This window comes from Opisthocomus hoazin, chromosome 2, assembly GCF_030867145.1.
Source record: "Opisthocomus hoazin isolate bOpiHoa1 chromosome 2, bOpiHoa1.hap1, whole genome shotgun sequence".
NCBI lineage: Eukaryota > Metazoa > Chordata > Aves > Opisthocomiformes > Opisthocomidae > Opisthocomus > Opisthocomus hoazin.
Window position 1 is genome coordinate 101405016 of NC_134415.1, and position 25020 is coordinate 101430035.

Below are 25020 nucleotides of genomic sequence, written 5' to 3' on the forward strand. Positions count from 1 at the left end.
CTCATGAATATGCTGAAGGGCATAGACCCTAATACAGATCGCTGAGGGAATTTTTAGGAGCTCTCCACGTTGAGAAAGCTCATTATTTATTCACAAAATTTCTGCTTCTATTTTAACCATTATTGAAGGCCTTCATTGTTATCCCAGGGTGATCAAGTTACTTCAGAATCTTTTAGCACAGAAACTTGCTAAAAGCCTTTTGGAAAATAAAGGCTATGTGCCAAAGCATCCTTTTTCACATATGCTGTGTTCCTCCTGTGAGTTACAATTTCCCTTTTCAGAAACCATCTCAACTATTCCCCACTACATTATGTTCATCTATGTATCTGTTAATTCTGTTCTTTAATGTAGTTTTAATGATTTGTCTAGCATGGAACTGGGACTTATGAATCCATAATTTAAGGTGTGCCCTTGCATTACCTGGTCTTGTGCCCCTTTCCCAATCATAGAAAGCAAAAAATCCCAAACCAATCCAAACCCAAACCAAAAAAAAAAAAAAAAACCCAAAATAAACATCTATCATTCCCATGGTTTGGATGCCAGTTTAAGTTTGGATGACCATAGTAATTTCCTTTAGGACTTTTGGGCAGACACGACTTGGTCTTTCATTATTTTGCTACTGCTCAATATGTTTTTTAAAACATTTTCCAGTAATAATTCATTTTGAGACAGATCTCTGATGTATCCCTAGTCAAAAGGGGTTCTGGCATGAGAACCTCCCAGAGCAACTCTACATTAAATTTTCATTTGGTGAGTTCATTTACATTTCCTGCTAGAGCCTTATCTCTTTGAACACTCCTTTTATACTTTGAAGGTCTATTGGTCCTACAGCCTTTCTGGTGGGCTTACTGCTCATGTTGGGTTTTAAAATGCATTTAATGTTCACAATTATACGTTTAGCAAATTGTTCCTAAAGTTCTTTTTATATTCCTTTACCTGGCCTACTTTATGGTGTTTTTAGTGCCAACGTCTATATAATTTCCTATTTTTCTTCATTTGGACATGACCTCAACTCTTAAAGGATATATTTTTAGACATCATGAACATTTCTTACCTTGTTATTTAAACATTCTTGGTTTTGAGAAAGTCTAAAGTCTTTTTTCATGTTTTAGGTATTCATCTGCATGTTCGTTACCGTTTGGGCTAATCCTTTGAATTTACTTTTAAAAAGTTCCTTCATTTTTATGTAGTACTCGTGTAGACAATGATGACCTCAATGACTAGCTTTTTCTATTTCTGCAGGTATCTAAACCTGCAGGTACTGAAACCTGACTTCACTGTCAATGTTAGGAATGGGCCCTCTGCAGTGTTAAGGACCAAGTCAAGACTTGCTTCTCCTGCTATGGGCTTATGACCAGCAGTCATTTAAGTGCCTCAGGTCATACCCTCTTCCACTGTTACTGTGTTTTCTTCCTAAGTAGTCTCCCTAGGTCCCATTCGAATGTGTCAATGACTTTCATCTTCATGTACAGTTCCGGCAGTAATTTTTTTCCTATTTTTGGCGTGAAATTTATTATAGAAACTATGGAGTCTTACCTGTTTTGTGGCCCCAAGGACAGGTACATGTGATCTGATGTGACCAGGAACTTGTCGCAGTCCAGTAGTCCAGTGCATAAGGACTCATTTGCAAATTTTTTGTGATTGTTTATGTATTATAACACCTGTCAACATAGAGTATGAGTATCATTTATTTAGGTGGTGAGATATGCATAAGAATTTATTGTTCTGTGTTTTTTCAGTGCCCCTGAAGTGATTCCTGTTTGCAGTAGGTCCTGAGGCATCTTTGAAACATGATTAATGGTACTAGATATCTTTTGAGCAGGGAAGCAGTAAACTTAAAAGTAGACTTTTCAAAGCTTAGCTTGCTGTAATTTCTTTTCACATTCAAATTTTTTAATTGAATTTCATTAGAGAAAAAATGGAGACCAGGAGGATTCTTCAGGAGTAGGATTAAACTGTGTTACAAATCTTTTACAGAAACTAAATTATTTTTAAAACTGATCACAATGGCAACAAGCAAAAGAACTATGTGCATTTTCTCCTTTGTAGGTACCTGGACCTGTCTACAATTTCACTGGCTGTATACAAGTCATAGAAATCAATAAAGTGGGACCTTTCAACTTGTCTAATGCTGTGGGAAGAAATAATGTTGACTATTGCAGGTAAACTGCCCTCTGTGCCTTTTCAAATTGGAAGAAACTGTGTTGGTTTGCTTTCTTTCTTAAATAGGGTGACTCTTTTAGAAAATTTCAGCAACAGTTACAGAAAACAATGGATTATATAGATGGATACTGTGCTTTCTTTTATGCTTCTGAAGCCTTTTCCTTAAGATGCCTTTTGCAGAGTAGCTCAATTAATCTTCACATCTTATTTAAAGTAATTTTTTACCCACTGAATGCTGAACCATAGTGTAGTAAGGAGATAATCTGCAACAAAGTACAGGAGTGGGAAGTAGGATGATGTGCTGGTTGTGTTTCTATTCATGGTTTTGTGATTTCCATTGATCTTGCAACAAATGCTTGTGACTTGATGCTACGCTTACTATACATGAAATCGTGAAAAATGCTGGAAAGCATCACTTCCTAATATATAAAAAACCACATTTCATTTCACTTTTGCATATTCACATCACTGTTGGTCATGCATTGATTGAAATAAAAGGCTATACAGAGACAATGGTGTAGATCAGGATTCTACTCTGGCATATAGAATGTATGAGCATGGAAAAGTGGAAAAGAGAAGCAAGTAGAGGTGAATTGCATTTGTAGATCATTAAGTCTTTCAAAACAGGGTATGATTTTAGCCATAAGGCATATGTCCTGAATCCCTGGAAAATTTTGCATAAGCCTTTCTACATATTGCTTTAATTTCTTTTACTAAAATTTACAGACTAACTTAATTAATATTCCTGTGCTTATTTAAATAGTATGTTAGAAAGCTAGTGGTGACTGATTAGATCATTGATTAAACATCCATGAGAACTCGACTCTGCACTCACTTCTACTACTAGTCTCTTAATGAACTCACACACATCACACTCAATGTTATGATGGTAAACATCAAATCCGTTATCTAATCAGCCAGTTGCCTGAAGACCTAGGCGTCTAAGTTTTTGCCAGTAAAGCTTACTCTAACATAAAGTTCAGCTTGATTACTTCTGCAAAGACCTGCCACCATTGTTATTTAGAAGAGCAGCTCAGTAACATCTCCTTGTCCAAACATGACAATAAACTCTTGCAGCCTTTGAGTTTGCCAAGGCATTTTGTTTGGTAGATGTTGTCTAAGTGCATTGTAGGTGTAAATCCTGCACAAAATACAGAACTCTGGACTCTGTTTGACAAACCTCAGGTAAGTAAGAAGTGATGGCTACACTCTTGCCTTTTTGCAGCTTTTTCCCAGCCAGAACTGCTCTTCTCCAAAATAGGGGCACATACTCTTTCGTCTGTTGAACTATGCTTCTGTGCAGGAAAGAAATTCATGGAGATGAAAGTGAGTGAACAAGATACTTCATCCCTTTAATTCTGGTATTAACTGTTAAGTAGTTTGTATAACCATTCATTTAAGAACAAATATCCTTCAAGAACCAAAGGACCAGGGAGATGTGCTTTGTCCAGTCTATGTATGTAAAATATAGAGGGAAATAGACAGAAAGGAGAAGGCTTATAAGCAACTTCGGCTTCATTCTCTTTTAAATTTATTTAAATTTAGAAAGCTATATTATTTGTTATATTATTATCCATATAATCCTCTGCCGAGATTTATTGCATTTTGTATTGATTCTGATACTTCCCTTTATAGTTAGCCAATTAGCACAGAAATGTGACTGATACAGTATGATATAGACAGTAAAGATTGCTTTATTTGAATCAGAACTCAGTGATCATAGTCTAGGGCTGTTTCTTGCAAATACTTACTGTGTATATGTAACCAATTAGGTAAGTAAAATGACATGATAGTTTCTACAAATAAACCTTGAAAACAGTCTTACACGTAAAAGCATGCTGCAAGCATCTGTCCTGGGCAACATGTTCCTTTTCCCTCCCTGCTCGTTCCAGAACACTGCTGATGAGCCTGACAGTGTCCAGCCCCATGCAGTTCACACAGAGCTGGCTCCATCGTGATCCAAGTCACAGCTGTTCCTGTCTGTGAAAAGCCAGGAAACAGAATTGAAATTAGTCTGTATTTCCCTTGACGGTAAGGTTGTCCCATAGGAGTGGACTGTAGGGAGGCCTGTCAAGCTTTCTCCTTACTCATTCCCTGCCCTGTGATAAATGAAATTCATATCTGCTCACACATGGCAGCTTGCATCATCCTTTGCTCTTCTTAACTTTAGATATAGCTCACATGCGTCCTGACTGTCATCAGTCCTTGCATATAAATTCTGCTTCCCAGAAAGCATCTAGAAAGCTCAGCTGCCATTCTCTTTTTGCAAGACAGGCTTCTTGGGAAGAGATTTGTTTTGAGAAGGGAGGAGAACGTACTTGAAGGAAGTTGCTTAAATAGGGCAGTAATGGATTCTATATGTTGCAATTATGAGCAGCTGTTGAGTGCTAGAATGTACTCATATTGTATTTGCAGAATTCATATGGTTCTATTGGTGCAATATTGCTACAGTTGGCGCTGCCTGGCAGTAACATGAGTACTCTACAATGCTGGAGACAAAGCAGTCCAGTTTCCTTCTGTAAGAACATCCCTGTATTTATTCACTGCCACTAAGTATTTCTGTTCTTGCTGTTGTAATTTTTCTTTAATTGACCTTCTACCTATCATCAGCTGCTTTTAGGTTTTTAAACCTTTTGAATGCCACTTGATTTGTATATTTAGCCATACTCCAGTCTCTTTCATTTACCCCGCTGGGGTTTTTGCTTCAGCAGCATGGATTACTTTGTTATTGTGGTACAGATGGTCAGTCAAAGGGAGACATGCAAAAACTTCTTAAAGTATATGGGCTTATGAGTAAATTTTAAGCTTATGAATTTTTAATAGGTTTGAATTTACTCAGATGTGTTCTGCCCTTTCTTTAACTGGATCTACTTGAATTTTAAAATACCAAAAAGATGCGATAATGTGTGCGAGGAATATAGAGAGCTTTCAAAAACAAATTTTAGATACAGTTCATTAACCTTCGCAAAACTATTGGCATCACTACTTCAGGACAAATCAGTACCTTTCATAGGATATTATATACTCTGTGTTGCTTATCTCAGAGGTTAATGCAATTTAAGTTACTGTATAAAAATTTTTGAGAATTAAGAAATTTAAAAAATGAAGACATAACATTAATCTCACTGGCATATGTATCTGACTATCTGCTGTGTAAAATGCCCTAGCTATATACCACAGAAAGTTGTTTGTTTCTTTAATATTCGTATTTTGCAATGCAAATATCACACACTGCAAAGGAGGACGAATTGTTCTAATTTTGTAGCACTAAATGGGAGATGGGGCAACATGGAAATTGTCTTTCACGCAGTTTTGGAAGCAGGTGCTAAATTCTACTGAAATTCAAGAGGATGATTGATAAAGACAGCACTCAGAAATTGGATAAGATCAAAGACCTTAAAACTTGCAAGGACCTTAAAAATTGCAATAATCCTGATCATTCTGAAAGACGCAGGATTTCTGTGCATGCTCAGAAGCACTAAGGCTTCCAGTGTGAGACTTTAATTCAGTTAATCTGTAAGGTCGTGGCTCAGATCCCTCTACTAATCACATGCATCACTGTTTAAGCCTGGAGTTCACAGGTATGGTATAACACATGATACCACGGGGTGGAGAGAAAAGCTAGGAGGAATGTATTACACTGAGGTCTCATCAGAGCCTCCTGCCATAAGACGTAACCCAGGTCGAATTGAAAATGGTAGAATAATGGTATGGGCAGGAGAATGAATTTAAGTTTGACTATCCGAAAGGAGATTTGCAGCCATAGAAGTCCTCTGAGCTATGCAGCTTTTGCTTTCAGGAAAGGTTATTATAGAACTGTATCAGTTAGTAAAGGTCAGCCTCCAATAGGTGGTTTTCTAGAACTATTCTAGACTATATACTTATGTAAATCTTGTCAAAGTTTATTTTAAGATTCTATTTAAACTATTCCTGTCTCAGAGCTATGAATATATAGGCAATTTTGAAAGACATTGTATAATGGCCAACAGTAGCTGAAGAGACAATTGGAAATAATGGATCTCTGATGAGATCTGTTAAGAAATGAAATCTTTTTTATTTTGTCCTTCTTCTGAAGCAAATAAGATACTTGCAATGTGTTAATGCAATATAAAGCTCCTGTAAGTGTTTGAGAATATGTTACTGGAATAGATTTGCAGGAAAAATGACTAGCACTCTCACATAATATTCAGAAGACAGACATAAATGAAGATTTGAGTCCCAAGATTAAAAGCTGGTGTTTACTGCAGCTCAGCTCTGGTTTAGTGTCTGGGAGCTAGGACTACTGTATATTCCTGTAAGAGTTTACTGCATGTAGTAAATTCAAAGGTACCAAACACACACATATATAAAATTTATACATATACATATGCATGCTTGTATACATATGCACATAGATATCTCTGCTGAAGCCATGGTTTGTTCTTTTTTTAAAAGATTTCTCACTAGGAAACAGAAAAATACTGTTTGTTGTTTTCCTAAGAGGAGTCTTACTGATGAATGCAAATGTACAAGTCTGATTTGCACTCACAGACAGGAGCTAATAAGCTGAGTTCTTCATTACTGCCCATTGGACAGGTTTTCAGCTGATTTTCTTATAGATTTTATTTTTCTTTTAATTTATGTTAAGATGTTTTTTGCAGGCTGAAACTGAGCTTCATTTCAGCAAATACTCTGATTGCTATTTGCATTTAGGAAAGAGGTTCTTGAATTACCAACGTTCCATTCCATCAAGAGGACAGATGTGTTTTGTAATGCATGGCAATTTGCTCAGGAGCTATGCAATACATATTGGAGATCTCTACTTGTTTTCAGTGAGCACTTAGTTCCACTTTCCCCTCACTCATCCACTTTCCAAGAAGCTCTAAATCCCCTTCCTTATGTGTGCGTACTCCCCTTTCCATTCTGTAGTTTGCTGTGATATTTCATACAAACATCCCAACAGACCCTTAACACCTTTCTGAAGTTCGGTCTCCTGTGCAATTTCTCAACACATCTCTTTGCCTGTGGAACTTCCTGCTTTTTCAGAATATCATAAAACATCACAGCTCCGAGCATCTGGCACCAGGAATCTGAGGTGTTTGTTTTCTGCCTTCACAATGAAATGCACACTTTGAAAAGGGGAAAGTTGAGTCTGCTGAAAGTTCTTTTTCAGCTGGTTGTGAAAGTCAAACAGTGACCATTCTTCACCTAGAAAAAAAAAAGTGCTTGTTTTGGTGCATGCTGAATGTTAGAGTTCATCATAAAAGTCCATACAAGACTCAGGTAAGGTTAAAGACTTTCTTGATACGAATCCACTGGAGCTGAAAAACTTAAATTCAATTAAATATACTAGCTGACTTAAACCCAAAGGGGAAATCACAGAGTTCCAAACTTTGGCTCTTCCATCTACTTACATCCCAGTTTATTAATAAATGTAAGATCCTATGAGAAGCATTGAGCTTCTGTTATATGTGAGATTATTCAGACTTTAAGTCATATTCTTACATCTCAGCATAGGTAGTTACGTTCATAATTTTCATTAGCAATTTGGAGTTATGTGCTTAATTCTGAAACAGCAAAAAAAGGAATATATAGTGCTCCTCAACACTGTAGAATAAAATTATTTAATTAACAGTATTGACACTACTTTGTTTTATTTATTTAACATTTTTTTTTGTGTTTTCTGTGATTAACATAGAGATTGGATTAAATGTTTCTGAAGTACAGAACTGGAGATAAAGCTTCAGAAATATCATTCATTTGTGTTCACATATATGATGTTTGATATAACATTAATAACAATTCTGTGCGATTTTAACATAGACAGTGATAACAAGAATTTGTTCCTCTTTATGCATGTATTTTGTTACTCTTTTCTCTCTTCTCTGTTGCTTTTGCTGGCTGATAACCTTTTTGGTGTGTTTCTAATTGCTTCTTCCTCCTTTTTCAGTGCCTGAGTTGCTTTTATATACTTTTATCCTCTTTGCTTGATCTGTCCTCCTTGATTTCCCACATATTTTGCAACATTTGTTGGCAATGTTTTCTTTTTCATTGTGAGTTTTGCTGTCCTGTGCAATTTCCTTTCTGCTCTGGGTGTATACATGAATTCTGGGTATTCTTCTGTTACCTTTTGTTCCTCCTTTGGCATTACTGTTCAGATGATGACTTTCAGTGATACAGACTTCAATGTTGAAAAGGAAGAAAAAAAGTGACCTATTTAATCTTTGCTGCTGTTATAAATCCTCAAAATCACTGTAAATTGTTGTGTAAGCCTTTAGCTCATTGTTTTTAAGTATTCTGTGGAAATTGTTTGTGATGGATATTAGATCTGTGTGTCGAATACATGCAGGTGAGATAATGTGTGTTTGTAAATACGACATTTTTCTCCCTGTTTCTGGTAAAGGTTGCCTCTCATCAGCGTACCAGAAAACTAACGCTAATCTTTCTTCGGGCAGTTCTCTATTTCTAACATATTAATAATATTTTTTGGTGATCTTTATCTTGACCTTACTTACCTTTCTTTAACATTAGATGTGTGCATTATACCAGCAGAGGATTGTTTCTTAATTCTGTCAACAGAATTCAGTGGCAGTCACTGTCTATTAGTGTGTCTTCAATAAACAATTGTAACGAGACCCTGATTTCTGCTGTAATTGTCAGATACTTGCCTGGAAGATAGTACGACAGGACTTAAAGGATACCATGCATTGTTTTCTTCCATTTTTATCAATGAGCCATTTACAAGTATATATGCCAACATTCTCATGCCAATGCAGGGGTCTGAGGTAGTGTGTTACTGCAAATAAATAATAGCTGAATTAAATATTTTGGAAAGCACGCTGACACAGCTGCCCAGAAAGGAAAGTTTGTTATGAGTAAAACATTAATTTTTTAATTAAATTGTCTTTTTGCTATTACTTATGTATACTTCATTATTTTATAACATATTTATTTCATGTGCTAAAGAAAAGGTTCCAGTGCTGGAGAAATGCTATTTTACACTCGTGTCACACCTTTGTATCTATTTTAGTGCAGTTATATAATATTGAATATCTCCCGCTACTGGTGATTCTTACTCTATATGATCACTAAATTTATTAATGGAATTTGTAAAGCTTCTTTCACCGCAAATACTTAACCATTACATATAAATTGATCCCTTTATACTTCAGTAAAATAAAGTGCTAAGCTTTAATCCGAACATTCATAGTATAGAACTGAATTTGTTACATAAATACTTTAGGAAGGAGATATGTTAAACACTTCTGCTACAACAGAAAGACTGTGTCTGCTTTGGCCTCTTTACATTGAGTGATAGATTCAAAGCCTCACAAACAACCGTGATTAGTGTATAAAGTCACTCTGTCCACCCACAGCACACTCTTAAAACATGGAAATTAAGGAGGTTGCCTATCAGGTGTCTGTCCAGTAGTTCATCAGAAGTTCTTCAACAGAAGATAAGAGAGTTAAGGATGCGTCAAAGCTCAATGGACCAGGTTGTTCAGAAATTCTAGGACGCATTACATTCTAAAGGACAACACAGTGAATTCTCTGTACTTGGAGGTTCTTCAGTGTCAAGAGTGATCAGAATTAGAAGGCTGCCAAGTTAGCATAAAAATCTTTTTGCAGTCTTTCTGTCTTTCTTACCTGTGGATTATAGGGTAATCTGATGGGTGGAGAGGTGTAGGATTTAGGATGTATATTTTTAGCTCCAGCGAATAAGGAGGACCCCTTTTTTCCTACACATCAAAGACTGTAGTTCCAGGAATCCTACTGATTGTCACAACATTTTGGGTTGCTCTAGGTTAAACAACAGTCTTCATTACTTTCTACCAAACTGCTTGAAGTATTTATACTTCTCTATAAATTCTGTCATCCAAATAAGAGCTGTGATTGAACATGATTAGCTTTTGAAATGTAAAATCATGAAAAAATTGGTATCAAGAAAATTAATTTCAAAATTATATGAGACTCATTTTCTCATGATTGGATGTCATATTTTCATTTCAGATTTCAGCACAGCTTCTCCTAAAACCAAAATAATGTTATAAATATGAAAATAGAAGAGTTGTGCTAGAATTGAAACAAAGGCTTTGGTTGAGAACATCCTAACTTTCGTACAAAACTGGAGCAGATTCACAAAATAAAAACTAAAAGCCATTTTTTAAAGTTCTTAAAACTTCACTACATGTATTTTTCACAGCATTAATAGTATCTTGTGTCATAGCTATTGCAATACTCTTTGGAAGTTTCACTTTAATGCTTAAGAAAAATTATCTCAGTGACACAAGACATCAAGTGGTATGGTTCAGTAGCTTCCTGAAATAATGACTTGGGCTTCTAACCAGACAGGTATGTAAATAATAAAATCCTCTACTTCCACTCTCTTAGAACAGAAAAAATAATCTCAGTTTTGCTCTACCCGTCTAAAATTTGCAGATGGCTTCATGGAAGATTTGACAGAATTCTGCTGTAAAAATATTTCCCTATATATCTAGTCTTAAATTTATTATGAACAGTGGTTCAGAAAAGCCGAGTAAATAACAGGAGGAATTGTCGTAAAAACAATTGAAGAGTAACAGAAATTAGCTTCCGTGCTTTCCTTATTGGACTGAAGTCACACATAACTTTAGTGCTAGCATTTGATGTCATTCCAATTACAGCAATCTAGAAACAGAGGAAAAAATGTTTTGTTATATACTCAAAAATAATTAAACTTTGGAGCAGGTTTCCATGACTTCCAGATTATGTGCAGAGAGTGCCTCGTAATGGAAATGTAGTTGCTCTTGTTATTATACCAGACTGTATTGTGGAGAGAGGCATATTAGATAGAATAAGAATGAGAGGAATACTGAAAGGAGTAATTTGCCTATTGGAAGTTTGAATCATTATAATACTTTCTCTTTGACTTTTGTCAGCTTTGAGATTCACTTTTCAATTTGATACAGAAGTAATAAGAAATTGTAAGAGTTGCCTTCAACCGCTAACAGCCAGAATGTGAAGGGAAAAGTTTGGAAGTTCAGATTTACTCTGTCTAGCAGCCCTTTGCTGGCATCCATTCTGTGTCCTTCATTGTGTCAGTGAGCAGACCACAGGATTTCATGACTTATAAATTATCTGTAGGTTTGTAAAAATCTCATTTAACAATGTTTAAAGTGAAACAATTAGCAACATGACAAAACATTGTACATTTTTATAGAAAAGAAAATCCATCACAAATAATATTGCACTTTTTGGAAAAGTTTTCAGACATTATTTACAACTGAAAAGATGTTTTAAGCTTCTCTTTGGCAGAGCACTTTTAATAACATCTGTCCATTTCAGGTTTAAAAACTATAAAAGAATCTAAGTTTTAAACCCAGATTTTTTTAAAAAGTATCTTGTATTATTGATATCCAAAAGATGTGCTCTGTAGTGATATGTATTGTGAACCTATAAAAGTTTGATATATTAACTTCATAAAAAGTATTTGCCACAAAATAAAATTCCTTTAAAGTTGCTCAGACCTTGCAGGTTTAATTATCTCAACTAAAAGAAAGCCTAAAAAAAGAGAATAGGCAGTAGCATTTTGAAATTTATTTAGTACCAAATTTCATGTTTGAAATTCTTTAAACAAGCCAGACACCAAAGGAAGAGCAATGTCCTGAAGAGTTAGCCTTAGTTAATATAGACAAGCAACTCAATGTAAGATTCTGAAGCAAAATTATAAATGTGATTTCTTCATGTCTAAACAAGAAGGTAGGAACACAATTTCATTTCTACATACACAGTTGATTGTGATATTGGTTGTACTGTATTTCATTGTGTGCTAGTTTGCACAGGAGCGGTAAAAAGTACAAAACATGAAAGGTATGATTAAGAAATCCTCAAATACATTGGTGATTTTTTTAAAAAAAGTATGCAGAAAGATACTTTAGTAATTCAGTCACTTTTTTGTTGTGGTTTTGTTTTTTTTCCTAAAATATGACTGAAGTGATTATAGTGTATAGGAAGATAGCTCACTTGTTTGATGAGGAGAAACACTGGACACGGAGGAGGTTTCTTTAGCTCAGCAGAGACCAGCATGGTAGAGCCAATGGCTGAAAGCTGTAACCAGAACATTTGAATTGGTAATAAACCAAAAAAGCTGTAACAGTAATGATTATAATTGGTACAAGCTACCAATTGAAGTGGTGGCTTCTTCGTGTTGCTGTGTTAAAATTAGACTGTGTGTCTTTCTAGAAAGGATTCTCTAGACAGTCATAACTTACTAAGCTTAGTACAGTTGTAACTGTAGGAAATATGAAAATCTGAGATAAAAAGAACAGATGAAACTCTGATGTAAGCTGCATTAAAAAAGAAAATTCAAAATAAAGGAATTATGTATGTAATGGAATTCAAGACAAAATAAGTAGTTCCAAACGTAAAGCAGATGATGCAGGTATGGTTGCACATCTACCATACATTGTGAGTGATAAATTGTCATACATTCTTATTATCAGGAAATCTCTGCATCTTAGATGCCACCATTCTTAGGTCTTAAAATAGAAAATATTGAATGAACTGATAAAATATATAATTTCTTACTGTAATACATTCTTACTCGAATGAGTCTCTGAATCACATAGTATCTGTATTGGCTGCTTAATATATAAACAAGTTATTATCAACAGCCAAAAAATGGGGAGATGCTAAGCAAAATTTTATTTTCTACAGGGAATGGGGATTGTCTGTAAGGTTGTAATACTAAGTAATGTAATACTAGAAAGATATATTATCCTTCAAGGGACCTTGGTTATAAAGTCACGGAAACAGTCTTATCCCTACAACTACTTCATTGCAGCAGGAAAACAAATATATTTACCAGTAAGAGAAACATTTATTTCCCTCCAAAATTCATATAAATATTTTACTATTACTTAATTTCTCAAGACCTAAATTGATTAAATAGTTTATGTGTTTTTTCTGTATCTGTAACTTGCAGGACTGTTTAAACATATCCTGTCTGACTCCTGCTCTGCAGTACTGTAGATATATAGTGCATCACTGCCCCCTGCAGCCTTGAAAAACTAGTGTAGCATTTAAAAAAACCACGCTATTCATCTTTGTTGAACTATTCAGAAAAAGAACAGCTTTAAATCCTGTTGTATCCTTTCATATTTTCTCCTTCCTTCTTCAAAAGTGAAATTACAGCTCTTGGGTAAAGAGAAAATGCTTCAGAAATTTAACCTAAAAATCAAGACAGATCTTGATCAGATATATTCATGAGAATAAAAAAATCCTTTATTCCCCTCCCCCCTCCAAAGAACTAGCTTATGAAAAGCAGAAACCAGAAGCATAAGCAATTCAAAATGTATGTGTAAACTTTAAAGTGAATAGCGACAAAAAGATAGTCCGGTTCTCAGAAGATCAGATTCTGTAATGTGTAGAATGTTCAGAGCATACAGAAACCACTGCTGCTTCTGTGCAAAACTACAGTAGACATTCATGTATATTTTTGACAATTTACTCAAAATCATGCATGCAATATATAGATAAGTTTTAGGTTCATGTCCTCTCAGCTTCTACTCACAGCTTTCTCAAGTCATTGGTAAATTTCTAGATACAATATTAATTATGAGTTTTAGGATTTCATTTGAAGCTCTGAAGTTTACAGGAAGCAGTGATTGGTCATAGCAATAGTAGAAATGTTAAGTAATTAATCTATTTATGGGAAAAGGGAAGGATTTCATCTCATAAAGCCCTGAGCTGTTAAAATTGCAAGCAGTGTCAAAAAGAGGACGTGTACATAAATTAACTGAATTTTAAAAAACCCTGTCTCTATGCTGTGCAAGAACTTGTTGAGACATACATACTCCAGATCAGCTCTCTGAAGACAGATTTCTCCATTTTTCCTCTCTTCACTCACTCTAAAATTAAGAGATAGATAAGAGGAGGTGCTACACTACTAGTGTTCATGCAACGTCCTAGCTGACATAGAAGTGTGAGTTGGCATTTCATAACTGTCACGAAAACTCATTATTTAGATAACAAGATGTAATATGAAATTTTTACGTCCATAAGGAGCAAGGCTGAAGGCCAAATGACATTAGCCAATTGAAAATGCAGTAATTTCTTAGAATTAACTGGTTAACATATTTCACTGATGTTATGAAACATTGTATGAAAATGAAGGGGCACTACAAACACAAGAGTGACATCAATAACTGTCTTCCAGCATTTACCAATTACAAAATTCATTTCATAAAACAGAATATATAAAATATTCTTTACTTAATTATAGTAAAATAATTCACCAGAGTTCAGAAATCTTAATAGCCACATGGTTCTACTGGCAAGTGAGATTAATATTATTTGCAATAAATAATTTTTTTCTTCAGAATAATTTTTTAATATGAACGGAGTAAGTTCAGTACTCTAATTTGGGAATATGGCCATATAATTAAGCTTTTGGCAGATTTTCATCAAGTTTGACCAAAGAGTAAATGAAGGAACTTACCATTTTTGAAGGAACTTATAAGTTTTACTAGAAGAGGTATATTTGTACTCCTAAGCATTGCTAAGCGCTTTGGAAACGACGAAGCACAATCTACTTGTTATGGTAGTTTTTATTTCTGTCATTTAAATCAGAAAGTTAGATATTTTGAATCTTGAATTCTGTATGAGTTGTCTAAATTTTTGACAAAGAAACCAAGAAAGTAAGAAAGGGAAAAAAAAAAGAAAGAGGGTAAGCACAACAAAGTAATACCTTATGTCTTTTAACCTCCTGATTGTGTTCAGATGATAGCTTCCATAAAAAGCTTGTTTTGTTGACGTGATGATGAGGATTTATCTGATATTCTTAAATCCGACCTGCTTTGAGATAATGACCCTGTTAAATGTCCAATATCAATGCTTTAAATACAAGTGCCCTTCACGACTTAAAATTACTGAAGATAACATGGTAGAAAGGTATTGTGCAATTTGAAAATAACAGTGAGAAGTATTTACTCACTCTGTCATTGAGAATATTTTCCCAGTTTTACCTCAGGTTTCTCTTTCTTTCTTGCAGTGAAACTTGTTTTGTAGTTGGAACGATCAATGACTTTTGGCAACTGGTATTGCCTACTCCCATATCATAACCGGGTACTTAAACCTCCAATGATATAATGTTAGGGTTCAGGTTGCGTTGAAGGTAACCAAAAGCTGTTAGGATCAATATAGCCAAAATATCAACTTATTAAATGTTACCCTGGAACAAATTGACCACCTGATAATTTCAATATAACATACTTTTACTTTAATATGTTGTCTGCCTCCCTGTGATCTTGCCACGTCACAACTTTTCAGCTGATATGAAGATAGGAGAGCATTTTTCTGTGTTAGTTTAATCCAGCATCTGGCAACTAGGGCTTAACAGCAGCTCACTCACCCCTCACCCTCACCCCCCAGTGGGATAGTGAGGAGAAATGGACAAGAGGTAAAACTTGTGGTTTGGGATAAAGACAGTTTAATAAGACAGCAAAGGAAATACTAGAACTAACAATACTACTACTAATAATAATGATAATTACAATTATAATAGTGAATATGCAAAACCAAATATATGCAATACAATTTTTGTCACCACTTGATGATCGATTTGCAATCAATCCCCAACCAGTGATCACAGAAACCGAAATTTGTGAACTCTGCAAAATTCCTGAAAAAGACCAAACTTCCGGACAAAAAAGGATTTGAACTCACAGAAACGAGAAGAGCAGATAACTTCCTGTCCCCTGGCCAACCCCCAGTCTTAAACTGAGCATGACACCTATGGTATGCAATATTTCCATTGGCTAGCTTGGGCTGGCTGCCTGGCTGTGCTCCCTCCTAGCTCTGGCACACCTGCTCATTAGCTGAATATGGGAGACTGGAAAAAGCCCTTGATTTCTTAGCAACAGCTAAAAACATCAGTGTTGTCAACATTCTTCTGGTACTAAACCCAAAACATAGCAGCTACCCAGAGGAAAATTATTTCTATCCCAGTCAAAACCAGGACATTCTGTTAAGTAATCCAAGTCAAGAAAAGGCAGCTCCTGAATTATTATTCTTAGTCCTAACCAAAACTGAATAGCTTAGTGCAGCATAGTGGCATGTCGTTCTGCTGCATTTGACCTTGGTTGCTGTGCAGACAGTTTTGAGTACTCTTCTGCAAGTTGAAAGATAGAAATCTGCTGACTAGGCATCTGGAGTTTCCTCTCCTTATTTCACGTTTGTGAACTGTTATGCTTTTCTTCCAGTTGTTCACACTAATAAAACTTCTCAGTTACAGTCCTGATAAGGCTGCTTGTTAAGATCGCTCCACATTTTAAGATTTTGCTAAACTGGAGTCACATACTTCTGCTGATGTTAAAGTGATATTGGTCTCTTCGTTGTGGACTTAAATTGTTTAAAGGTTTAGGCAGATCAGTTTAGGTTGTAACAGGATAAAGTAAGCGCTACCCTTTGCTGTAAAGGTATGAGATTTATAGGTAATGCTTTTAGCAAAAGTTTTGAATTCCTAAACAGGGTTTGGGATGTTTTTCAGTTATATAATCAAACCATGCATGATTTTAAGTGTGGCATAGTGGGTAGAAGTAGGAATTTGTCCTCACTTGTCAGAGTTAATTTCTTCAGTTCCCTCTCTAGTCAGTGGAGGAAGGTGGTCACCTATCTTACAATGGGACGAACTGAAGATTCCTCTCTCTGCGTGTAGATCGTCTACAGGGAGAATCAAGGTGATCAGCCTAGGCAGATTTCCAAAATTCTGAGGCAGGTAATGTTTGATGAAGTGAATTCTGTTCTAAGAGTTTTATTGGAAGCTGGAATTTCTTGAAATATTTAGGAGGGAAAAGGCTATTCTGTGGCATTTTGGTACTTTAGGAATTAGGAATTGCAAAGAAAGGTCATAAATATTGAACATGTTAATTACTCTGTTATTGATTGTTCTTGTTAATGTTGTCATTGTCATTGTTACACTATCTGTTGACTCTCAAATACAGTGACAGTGCTCACTACAAAAACATATTGTAGACAAAATTAAAATATTTTTCCAATTTAATGAAAAAAAACTATTCCATACTCCAGCATTTAACAACCTTCCTTTAGGAAAATCCCTTTAATAAGAACACAGTCTTGTTTATTATGCCCTTACAGTCATTTCATGATAATATGAGAAAGAATGAAAAGACATCTACCAGCAATGCCTCTTACATAAGGACATTCTAAAATATGATTCTGCTTTAGTGAAAAAAGAAATATTAATTTGTGAACAACAGCAGGCAGCAGATAACTGCACACACGCACACACATGAATATCCAAAACTGAACTTTTGAATCTTCAAACAGAAGCCTCCTACTTGGTGGCTGCAATCAGAATGAAGTGGTTATAAGTTTTGATAATGGTTGGACCAAACAAAAGCACCATTTAGGAGACTGATCTCACACTGTGCTTCTCAGCACAAGAAGGACGTGGAACTGTTGGAGCGGGTCCAAAGGAGGCCTACAAAAATCATCCGAGGGCTGGTGCACGTCTCCTATGAGGACAGGCTGAGAGAATTGGGCTTGTTCAGCCTGGAGAAGAGAAGGCTGCGGGGAGACCTGATTGCAGCATTTCAGTACTTAAAGGGAGCCTATAGGAAAGATGGGGACAATCTTTTTAGTAGAGACAGCAGTGACAGGACGAGGGGTAATGGTTTTAAACTACAACGTGGTAGGTTTAGGCTGGATATAAGGAAGAAATTCTTTACAATGAGGGTGGTGAAACACTGGAACGGGTTGCCCAGAGAGGTAGTGGAGGCCCCATCCCTGGAAACATTCAAGACCAGGTTGGACGGGGCTCTGAGCAACCTGATCTCATTAGTGGTGTCGCTGCTCGCTGCGGGGGGGTTGGACTAGATGACCTCTAGGGGTCCCTTCCAACCCAAAACTTTCTATGATTCTATGATTCTATGATTCTGCACAGAGAGACTGTTTTGACTGGGACAAATGGGTGCTGGGCTTCTGGGGAGAAAAATAAGCACAGAAAAATAAGAGCTCCTGAAAAGAAGATGTTGTCTTGGACAGAAGAAGGGGGCTGGGAAAGAAGGAGGTGAACATCCTGGCTAGAGGGAAGATCCTGGAACTAGGGGAAAGTCCTGAAGATGAGAAAGATGCATGGAGATGTCTACCAGGGAATGCATGGGGACAGTGGCTGATAACAGTCAAGACCAACGAGCAGTGGCTCAGTGTGAATCAACAGGACTTTCCACCTGAGTTTTCCAGACCAGCAGCACCCTCCCTGTTGGGAAGAAAAGTGAAAACCTAGTGAACATAATGGGGCATAGGGTGGAGTGAGGGGATGAGGGATTTTGGGAGATAATCAAGCAGGGTAAAAGCTCTAATGTCACTGGTCCCAATACCCAGATCCACTGTGGGCTGTTATTGCTCTCTTATCTGCGATACATGCTTTATTGACTATAAAATCATCATTTTTTCCTCACAGAAAAAATGTACCTAAAAATCTGTTGCTTTAGTTCTTTACCTGTTACCTAATAAAATACTATTTAGGAAGTTTTCAGTAGCATATATTTTTTTTTAATCTGTTAATATCACGGGGATTTTTTGACCTGTCTTATTCACAATATTCTTCCTTATGCACTCAATGAGAATGCAGTAATATTTTAATTAAATTCCAGATTACTAATGAATAAATGGTGTTTGTGTTTATGCATGCCAGCCATTCTCCAGCATTAAGATATAATTAGAAATTAAGTCTGGAAGAAAGACTAGATAATACACAACAGTACTCTGCAATTTTAACTCTTTCTCTACTATTAATATCTACATGTCTGTCTCATCCTGCTTGCTGGCCAGCTTTCCTGATAGTTTCAATAGTGTGCGATACAGAAAGCCTTTATATATTCCCGTCTCTCTCCAGTCACACAGTCTTTGAATAGCAAAATTCTTTCTGTACCGGAATCTTAATTAATATTTATAAAGCAATGTACCCCTACTTCTTTTATGTAAGCAAGAACTATTTTCAACACAAGGGGAAACAAATGCAAAAGGAGATTAAGGACTCTGTGAAAATTATTTAGATGCCTAAACTAATTTTGTGTGAGGCACCTAAAAACAGAGTATGTACTCACAAAACTGCATTTTGTCGGTAATGTGATAAGGGTGCACTGAAGTTCCAGCCTGCCAAAGTGTGTGTTTCTATGCATTTCTGGAAGCACTTTGATTATCTTGAGCATCCTGCTCATTCCTGTGAGGGTCTGAGAGTGCCTCTACTCATCCTTCAGAAGTATATCTCACAAACAGCAACATCTATTAGGCATGCGCAGACAAAATGATGAGACTATACAAGAGATGTTTAATGGTGGTACAAAACCTGCTTTCCCTTTTTATTCTTCAGGTTGATGGTAAGAGCACTGTTCTGGTTTATCAGATACTTGACTACAGTTGTGTCCTCAGCTTGATGGAATTATCAACTTGTCAGTCTGTTACCAGAACTGCTGTAAGAACTCCCCAAACCCAGTCTCTTGGTCTGTTCTGTCTTGCGTGGAACAAGCATTCATTGGATTGAGTGGAGAAACTAAAAATGTTCACATATAGAATCATAGAATCATTCAGGTTGGAAAAGACCTCCAAGATCATCAAGTCCAACTGTCTGCCCAACACCATCATGCCTGCTAAACCATGTCCCGAAGTGCCACGTCTACACATTTTTTGAACAGCTCCAGTGATAGTGATTCTACCACTTCCCTGGGCAGCTTGTTCCAATACTTCACCACTCTTTCAGTAAAGAAATTTTTCCTAATATCCAATCTAAACCTTCCCTGATGCAACTTGAGGCCATTTCCTCTTGTTCTGTTGCTGGTTACCTGGGAGAAGAGACCAACACCCAGCTCACTACAACCTCCTTTCAGGTAGTCGCAGACAGCAAGAAGGTCTCTCCTCAGCCACCTCTTCTCCAGACTAAACAATCACAGTTCCCTCAGCTGCTCTTCATAAGACTTGCTCCCTAGACCCTTCACCAGCCTCGTTGCCCTTCTCTGGACACGCTCCAGCACCTCCATGTTCTTGTAGTGAGGGGCCCAAAACTGAACACAGTATTCGAGGTGCAGCCTCACCAGTGCCGAGTACAGGGGCACGATCGCCTCCCTACTCCTGCTGGCCACACTATTCCTGATACAAGTCAGGATGCCGTTGGCCTTCTTGGCCACCTGGTCACACTGCTGGGTCATGTTCAGCCCAAGGATGTTTCCCCATCCTTTGGATTAGAATATTCATCGGAGTACAGACTTCAAATTTTCCACTGTATCAATTAGGTTTTATAGCAAGGTACATATATATAGTAACCTTCATATATATATATATATATAAATATATATAGTAAACTTCATATAAATATATATATATATAGTAACCTTCAAGCACTTCATTTTCTTTCTCGGCAAGGCAGGGCTCTAGCCATCTGGAGAATCTTCACTGTGGGCAAAGACCAAAGGTATGACTACTACAGTCCCCACAGTTACAATGCAGAAGTCCTTCCTGAGATGCAGGAAATCAATTTTATATCCAGAATCTGGGACTGATTCTCCTTTATATCTCAGAGACACGTTGTGTTACAATAACATGCAATAGGTAGATCTTCCATTTTCGAGTCTAAATTGTGGACGGCATCACTGAGATAGGAGAATGTCTGTAGTCCTCAAAGCCAGAAAGAATCTCTGGTAAACAGTATTGACTCTGTTCTGGACTTGTGATATGTTAGATAGCTCTCACAACATCTCTGTTACAGGATTTACCCAGTACAATTTACTCAGCCATTTAGGACTGGGACAGAATTGCTATATTCTAATCCTACAGAGACTTTTTAGAAGGACAAGTACAGTGCTGTGTTAAAAAAAGAGAACATTTCTGATCTCCTAAGAGAATTTTCAAGAAGGGAATTAAAGTATTTTCCCCATTTAAAACCACTGGTTTTAGAAAGAAAAGTAGTTTGATAAATCAACAAAAAAATGCAGCACTCGGGCATTTCAAGTGCTGTTTTTCCAAACAGCAGCTAATATGAAACTGGGAAAAGGTTTTTCTAACTGTAACTATTGACTAAATGTAAAACAGAAGGCTGAAGTTCAGACAGATTTGAGATTTGCTTAAACTTCTGAAATTTCAATATTTGCACATTGGTCCACTCAGTGCTCAGTAGTTTTTATTGCTTTCCTTTTTTTTGAGTTCGATGTTTGGATGATAGAAACCCAAGAGGAGCTTAAAAGGGAAGATGGGGAAGCCTACAAAACACCAAAACCAAGCGAAAGTAAAGATCAGTGTGAACAACTGAGAGATTCAATAACTGGCGCTCATTTATTTCTTCAAGCAAACAAAGTAAAAAGACGACTGGATTTGGTACAGAAACTCAGTTCTAGCAAAATCATTATTTGTCATGTCCTAAACTTAGGGACTAAGAGGGGTTTTTTCTTCAAATATTGCCTAAGGAAAACTCACTTGAATTTTGTTTAGGAAGGCTTTTACTATTAAGCTTTCAACATAAAGAATGGTTGCTGCAAATTCTGTGTCACATTATCTTATTTATCTCTTACAAAGTCTATGGAATTTACATGCTTCACAGCAAACAGAGCAGGAAGATGTCTTAGTACATGTATTTCATTTTCTTCTTTCCCCTTTCACTTATGGTTCCACACCTGACATTTCTTCCTATATCTAGCACTGCTATGCATCCTGGAGTTCACCATTTTTTCTTTGGATTTGTAAACCGAGCTTCCATAAACTTCATTATATCTGTTAATTGTATTTTCACATCCTCAGCTGCATTGTGTATCAAATATATTATTTGCATTGCTAAGAGTTTGCACCATTAAATGAGATGCTGTGTGTGCAAAAGCAGTTGCCAATGATGTTATACCAAAGGCAAAATTTTAAATGGAAAGCTGCAACTACAGTATCACTGAGTTCTGCTACCAAATATTGTGCCTAGTAGGAGCGTGTTATGGTTTGGCTGCGACTGGCAACAAAAGCGCCACGCGGCCACCCCTCCCCCCGCCGCGGTGCGGAGGAGAATGGAAAGAAACAGGCAGAAACTGGTGGGTCGGGATAAGGTCAGTTTAACAGAACAGCAAACAAAGGCAACAGCAGCAACAACGATACAGATAAGGAGAAAACACAACACAAACCGCACAACCCAGAGAGCCACCCTCCACGACCGCCGTTGCGAGCTCCCCAGACGCGAGTGAGTTCCCTCCGCCCAGCTCCCCCCCACCGGAACCCAGCATGAAGGCACATGGTATGGAATACCCGGCTCTGTTTGGCCAGGTGGGGTCAGCCCGCCTGGCTATGCCCCTTCCTGGATTCTGGTGAAAATTAACCCTGTCCTGGCCGAACACAGGACAGAGAGAGAAGCTGGGCTCAAAGCCTGGAACAGACATTGAGAAATGAATTTTTAAAACAGATATGCCTGATCATAAATCATCTCTCTTAGGAAAACAGACTCCTGATTCTTCCAAATCAAACAAAAACTGGGATGGGTGAGGAAAGAAGATTCATATATAAACTGCTGAACAAAAGTAATCCCTCTCTGGTAATCTCTTACGTTCTTTTCTCAATTACTGTGCTGAGTGATTTAAGGGGTTTCTGCAGTAGGGTGAGTGTGCAGATAGACTGTTCTGTGGATTCACTGAAATCAGTGAAATGCCGTTTAAAGTATTCTTCTTGACATGGTTGTGAACAGCAAAGTAAACAGTCTGTAAAAGGCTTTATTCATTCTTGCCAAATTACACTTAAGGTACTAGCTTTTTATTCCTGTTTAAACTGGCATTTCCATGAAGTGCAGTTGTTTTCAGTTTCATAAGGTTTTGAAATTATATTCTACCATGCATGCTAATGCGCTTGGAAAATCTTTCTTTTGGCTCCAAAATCTAAACCATTTGCTTAAAATAATAGTCTGTCATAGCCCAAGAAAAATGGCATGTACACATTGCTCCCCCAAGGAAAACTGTGAAGAAAAGCAGTTGCTTCCCAGCACAAATTACTCTATTGACAAGCTAAAAATACAAACTTCCTTATCACACTCTTATCAGATAAGGCTAAATCCATTACTTCAGTAATAAAATGTTAAGTGTGTAAGTACCAGAAGATATAGGCAGTGGAGATGTTATCATATCTTTGGGACTCCCGCACCATTACATGTCTCATCAACCTTCTTCAGGAAAAATGTCAGAGTGCTTCAGCAGACATGGCTGCCATCAGCCTGATAATGAATTACTTTGGGGACAAATCTGCTCTCTTTGCAGGTCTCAGTTTGAAGTCCCTTATACAGATAAACCACTCCTATTAAAAAAATAAAAGAGAGGGGTTCTTATATTTAGATGGAATTTCTTGTATTTCAGTTTGTGCCCATTGCCCCATGTCCTGTCACTAGCCACCAGCAAGAAAAGTCTGGCTCCATCTTCTCCCCTCTGCCTCAGGTATTTACACAAATTGACAAGATGCCACTGAGCTTTCCCTTCTCCATGTTGAACAGTCCCAGATCTCTCTGCCCCAGTCACTGGCCCCAGCACAGGGGTTAAAGCAGAAACACCCAGCACAACTCCCAGCAAGGCTGAGCTTCTGCACTGCTGGGTCAGCACACAGCTGGGGCCTTCCAGATGTTTTCTTAACTTTTAATCTGCAGTGCCTCTAACTCCACACAGTAATAGTTTCAGGCTCTTTCTGAAAAGAGAAGGAGAGCGTAGAGGAGCAGGAAGCACAGTTGGTTAGGCTATGTGTGCTTTTGGTTTAACAACATAACATTGAGTATGATCCCTAAGCACTACATCCCTGCCATTCAGTTGATCATACATCTCCTTGAGTGGTAAAGAACGTAATATGAAATAAACAAAACTTCAGATTGCAGTAAAGTCTATATTTAGACAAGCATTTCAAACTTACATGCACTCAGTTATGAAACACAAGGTCACAGGCCTTTAAAACTCAGCCATTTGAGCTCATCTTAAGATTAAAAAGAATGTGTTGAAGGTTGCTGAAAGTTAGAAGATCTTTGTATGCATTATTGACCTGAGAGAGAGTGACAGGCTGGGAAATTGAAAAAAAAAACAAAACCAAAAAACCAGAAAATTGTGGCCTTGTTTTGTAGTATCAGTGAATCAAGTTTTGCCTGATTTATTTTTGTTACACTTTGTCAAAACTTCTAACACCTCAATTGCTAAATTACTTTAAATGCTTCCCAACTCTTTATTCAAATACAGGCTTTAGCTAAACTGTGTTGAGGTGAGGTCATTACTCATTCACAGCAGCAGCGCAAATGGCTTGTGAGAGCAGCTGCAGGCGTTTACCCCACTAACCAGCCCAGTCAAACTCTCCACTGCTTTTGCAGTAACGCAGCGAGCTACAGCGTGCTTGGAAGCAGTACTGGCACGGAAGCAGTCAGGTACCATCTAGAAACCAAACATTCAGAACAACGCTACCATGGCTGACACCCTGCAAAAGACTAGCAAATGAACCATGGGGAAATCAACCTGCCAAGGAACATTTCTTTCTTTCTTCTTTGCAAATTGGGATGTCAACCAAAAAATGAAGCATGGCTGCATTATTTGCGCTCATAAAACTTCATTTGAAGCACACTCCTGTGATTCTATTTTAGAGAAAAATGGTAGCTTCCCATCAGAAAGGGGATGTGAAACTGCCATGGCTGGAAATCAATGTTTCTAGTGGACACAAGAATGCATGGCCTGCCAGTCAGGCAGGTAAAAATCTCATTAAGTATTTTACCCCTGACCGTAGCTGTGATCAGATTCAGAGGCATAAATTTTGCAACGATCATCTACAGGATTATCTGCCATTGGAGAAATGGTCTTTCTGATAGCTAGTAGTGAGAACTTGGTTTATGCCCTGATTCTACCA

The 25020-nt window shown here is 37.1% G+C and overlaps 1 protein-coding gene across 1 annotated transcript in view; it reads left to right on the plus strand.

Annotated features, from left to right (window-relative positions):
* EYS (eyes shut homolog) overlaps window positions 1-25020 on the plus strand; it is a 966530-nt gene that overhangs the window by 696752 nt on the left and 244758 nt on the right. The window contains exon 36 of the mRNA XM_075414597.1: window positions 2050-2162. Within this exon, the coding sequence (XP_075270712.1) occupies window positions 2050-2162 (113 nt within the window). The remainder of the gene's footprint in view (window positions 1-2049; window positions 2163-25020) is intronic.